This window comes from Microplitis mediator, chromosome 9 (genome assembly GCF_029852145.1).
Source record: "Microplitis mediator isolate UGA2020A chromosome 9, iyMicMedi2.1, whole genome shotgun sequence".
In the NCBI taxonomy this organism is placed as follows: domain Eukaryota; kingdom Metazoa; phylum Arthropoda; class Insecta; order Hymenoptera; family Braconidae; genus Microplitis; species Microplitis mediator.
The window spans coordinates 4,746,286-4,751,783 of NC_079977.1; the positions used below are offsets into that span (position 1 = coordinate 4,746,286).

General features: G+C 28.4%; 1 protein-coding gene across 1 annotated transcript; it reads right to left on the reverse strand.

Moving 5' to 3' along the window:
* Nucleotides 1-4,178: 4,178 nt before the first annotated feature.
* LOC130675002 (CARD- and ANK-domain containing inflammasome adapter protein-like) lies at nucleotides 4,179-5,498 on the reverse strand. The gene has a single exon (XM_057480459.1). It carries the CDS (start codon nucleotides 5,496-5,498, stop codon nucleotides 4,179-4,181), a length of 1,320 nt encoding a protein of 439 aa, XP_057336442.1.

Here is a 5,498-nt window from a genome sequence, read left to right on the forward strand (position 1 = left end):
TTTATTGTTGACTATGATGATGATGATTATGATGATTAATTAATGAAATAATGAAATTATGGATAAGGATAGATGTAATTGATAAAATAACTTTTAACTGAAGACTGAGTTTTATTATTAAGTGTAGATAAGATTTGATCAGTAATAACAGTTGTGCTCGTCAATAGTTCTCGGAGAGAAGTGAAGTTACATCAGCCGGCAGAGAGATCTCTGACTCTCCTCTCTTCGACTTCTCCCCACTACTCTCATGTTCACACTCATGCTCACACAATATACTTCCATATATATATATATATATATATATATATATATATATATATATATACTTATATATCCATGTTCTTTACCAAATATACTTACACTTTTTACTAATACTAATTCGAGACATAAATTTACATATTTACGTTCTTTACTTTACCCATTCTACGACTTTACTTATTACTTATATTATTTAAATTCTATTTTCCTGTATTTGGATACAATCTTTCAGTTAAATATTCTAGACCATCAAAGGTGTATTCTTTTATAATTATTCTATATATAATTAATTGATACGATTGACATCATCATTTATCGTGAAACACCATTATAGTTAATCTAATGCTATATTTCTATATTTCTATTAATTTATTTATTATACGAGTCCCTCTTTATTCAATATGTATATATACTAACAATAATAATTGAGTTCTTGTGATATGGTTTTCATTTGTAAGTAACATTTATTTATTAAATATATCTTTTTTTTATTTGTTTATAGAGTATGCATTTGTTCATAACCATATTTACTGTTAACTATAGAACAAGGGCCTATTCACGATTTTTATACGTGTGTTTTGTTTAGGTTTTAAGTATCGGGTGACAGGAAACGTTCCAAGACCACTCAAACTGTAATTATATTTCTCTGAGTACAAAATAAAGATTCATCTATTTATTTATTTAACTTTCTTATAATAAAAATGTATAATTTAATAATTATATGCCACGACGATTTATTACTTAAATAATTGACTAAATGTTGATAAGACGCAATAAATATTGTAAGATATTAATATATGATTTCAAATGCGCGCCTATTTGTGGATCTCAAGTTCACTAATTAATGTGGACGCACCTGAAGCCACTGAGGACGTAACACTCATTATGTTCTTGGCCCGTGCTAGGGGAGAGAATTTACCGGTAAAATAAATATTTTACTCATTTTACCAATTTTTAGCAGGTGATTTACCGGATAAATAACCAAAGTAGTTAATTTTGATCCGTTGGATGGCGTTGATGTGCGATTGAAAATGTGTACAATGTTGACTAAAAATTATTAGCAATTATCTATTATCTTTCAATATTATTAAGTTAATGAATAAATAGTTAAAAATGATAAAAGTGAAACATTGTTCAAGGTTATTCGCGGATGTTGTCAAATGCAGCTTTAGTATTGAAATACGACCTTCTGTAGAGTTCTGTTATAACAAAGTTGGTTGAATAGAAGAATTTGAGATCCATCGACCCAGGTTCAAATCCGCGGCATGCAATTTATTATTTTTTTTATTTTACTGAAGTTAGCCAACGTTTTTAATTTTTTTATATTTGTTTTCAATAAGTAAATTAGGACAAAAAACATTTTTTTTAAATTGCACTTAAAATTTATCAAGTTTTTTAGAAATAAAATTTATTTTTTATCATTTTGTAATAATTTTTTCAATAAAAAAAAATTCAGTACGCCGTATTGCATTTAAAACTTAGTATACTAAACTATATACACATTCGACGCAAGTAGATATTTATCATTTAAATTAATATTTTACGGGTTAAATAGCCTAATAACTTACAGGTTAATAACCGGATATTTCCCTGTGGAAAAGCTCTCATAAATTCTGATAAAATATTGAATATTTTTTATGAGAATCTATGAGCTTCGAAAATATCTATGAGATTTAAAAAAATTCTCATATGAATTTTTATGAGAATCTATGAGTCAAAGCTTTTGATGTTTTCCTATCATGATTTCCGTACTAGATTTTTAAAAGAATGAGTAAGATTTTTTAATTTATGAGATTTTGTGACTCGAATTCCGCCAATGATTATGAGATTCAATAAGTACTTTCATTTCTATAAGATTGTTATAGTTTATTCTAATGTATTTTCAATAAGAATTGATCAGGCGAATTCCGATGTTATAATACTTACAAAATCTCAATAAGATTATTTTTTTATACGAAATTTTCAAAATTTATAAGTTTTAGTAAGAGTTATCCTAGGAGATAATATCTTATTGAATATCATAAAATATTTGTCATATTTTATGAGAAAATATTTAACATGTATTTCTTCGAAATTTTATGAGATTGAATCAGGAATCACATGGACAAATGCAGACTTTTTTCTCATAAAAATTTTATGAGAATTAGTAAGAAAATCTATAATCGAATTAACTTGTAAAAACTTAAAAGATTTAATTTTAATTTAAAAGCTATGTGATTTATGAGTTTTTGTAAGTTTTAGTTAGAAGGCTATTACTTATAAAATATTATGGAGTACTTATGAGATTTTATAAATAATTTCCATTCACATAAAATATTAATTTTATCAGATTCATTCAAAAATAATTGCTTAACTTCATTTTTGTTTTATAAGAATTTACACCCAAAATACTAATATTATCACTATTTCTTGTACTTTAAGTATTTTAACTGTTCTGAGATGAGTGAAAATATAAGTTTTTATGTGATTTTTTACAAACCCAGTAATGTATCTTGCCCCATTTTTTTTTTTTTTGGTGCAAGATACATTATTTTTTTGTAGTGATATTGCATTTTTTTGGTTCAACAGAATAAAATTTCTCGGAACAAGTACTATTCTTTTCACGCAAGTTTTTTTGTATTCTCCGACCAAAATAACAAAAGTTGTTTAAGCCAAGAGAAAAAATTTCTCGGGAGAAAAGATCGATATGGAGAAGGGGAAAGTCACCGGTGCTAGGCAGCAGCAGCGGGAGTAGTTCGGTGCTCGCCACGAGATCGCGCCTACGATTTGTAGTGTCCCTGGTAAGACATTTATTTCAGAAGTGTTATATTCCAAATTTCAATACGATTTTATTCGAGTACTCCTGTCATTTGACAGACCAACAAGTACCTGTTTGGGTTGTACTATGGTATATCCCATAATACATCATGACTTTAATATTTAATATTAATGTTTACTTGAGTAAATTTGATGAATAAATAAACGGACTCAATTTCATAGATTTTTCGTGAATAGATTGCTAAAGATTTTCCGCGTAAATACTCATACAAATATTCTTGAGTATACATAATAGAAACTTTTTGAATTCATGCTAAAAAATTCAATAATTTAGCATATAAACTATATGGAAAATAACTGTACTCACATTGATTAATCAGTATCAAATCTTGTATGATTACTTTAGAAATCGTCTCATACAATCTTATTCATTTCCAAAATCTACTCAATTGTAAACTTTACATTTTTCGAAAACTTATAAATACTTTTAATTACAATATTACAGCTTCTGTTTCTTATAGATTCTGATAATTTATATAAGAATTTTAAGAAAAAAATTTTTTTGATGCACCATCTATGAGAAAATAATTGTATCAGAATTTTTGAGATTTTTCGTGGACAAATACTGATCGTTTTCTCATAGCCAATTTTTTTTTATGAGATTTTATAAGACCTTTTCCACAGGGTTGTCCACTCGAATCACTAGCCCGTGCAAAAAAGCAAGTTACGTTCGGGTGTGTCGAGTTTCCTAGATGACGCTTGCTTACCTTCCGACTGTAAAAAGAATTTTTGAAATTTTATTTGAAGTTTTTTAAACTTTTAAATTAAAAATTGACAAAAAACAAACTAAAAATATGCAAAGTTAAAAATTAGAAAAATCGTAGGTGCAATTTTTGAAATGTTTTTTTTAAAATCTCTTGCTTATAAAAAATTTCAAAAAATTATCAGACATCGGCTAATTTCAGTATCATTTTTTTGTAACTGATTTGTTCTAAACAAAAATCCGAAAATTTTTAATTGTGGACTAACATCAGGATGACATATTGATCTAAAAATAGAATTACAAAATTAATAAAACAATTCAAATAAACGAGGCAGAAAAAACAATAAAACCAATTGAAAGTAACTAATAAATCATTTATTACAATATACATATTTTACAATTAACTATCTTGTTGGAACTTGCGCAAAAAATCTCTTAAGTCCTTAATATCTAAACATTTAAATACATCATCGACGGCATCAGACAACAATTCAGACGCAACGGGAAAAAGATCATAAAAAACTTCAGTACTTTTTTCCAGTAAATTTTTCCTTGTTACTCCTTTCGAAAAACGAAGTTTTATAGCCGATCCATAAACTGGAAATCGATCTGAAATTACATCCGAAAATATGAACGTCTGAAGAGCTCTATTTTTTGCACACGCAGCTAAAAAATTACTATTTTTGCTCAAAATATTATAAAATGAAATCCCTGAGTTTGGTATTTTTTCCATCATTGCTCTCGACATTTCTTGCTCACATATTTTTTTATAATCATCAAACGGTTTGTGTTGAATAAGAGAAGACAAGAAAATATTATTGTTATTAGATAGAGGTTCATTTCGACTCCTTAACTTTACAATTTGTTTAATGATGCGTTTTTTATTTTCCGAACTACCGTCGTCAACACGACCATTAGTATGAAGATGCATGTGAGTACCATGGTTACTATGTGGAAGATATTTACGGATATTAAGACCATTTATGTCTGCATCATTATCTAGGAGAATATCCACTTTACTATTCATTGGATTGCCAGGTATAGACCCTCCAAAAATATCAGACCCATAAATTGAGTGATACGAATGCATTAGAACCAAACAAACTGGAGTATTTCCATCTTTATTTTTAGCATTAATATCTGCTCCATAATCTATCAATAAGTGCAAAATATCATCGTTGCGGGCCATTACTGCGTGATGGATCGGAGCTGATCTGTCGTCATCATATTTATTGACATCTGCACCAATTTTTAATAAAAATGAGACCATTGGGAGGCTGTTATTCTTGACAGCCACATGCAGTAATGACTGATCATATTTTTGTCCAAAATTTTTATGCTCAACGATAAGTCTTGCGATCTCAATATTGTCGTGCTCAACTGCTAACTTAATTGGTGACTTATTGTTATGAATATTGTTATAACTTATCTTAGCGCCACTTTCCAGAAGCATTTTGAAAATTTTCGTGTTGTTTTTCATGGCGGCTATCTGAAGAGGTGACACGACATCATGGTCGCTGTTAACTTTTGCATTTTTCTGCAATAAATATGCCACCATTTTTACTCGATCTTTTCTAACGGCAGCAGTAAGTAGTCGATTCCCATCATCCAACAATGGACAGAATGAAAAACCAAATTCGTCTATCATGTCTCTTAATTTTTGCGTATCTCCTTTTCTTATTGAATTCATCATGTCGAAATATTTTTGCTGGTCGTCCAT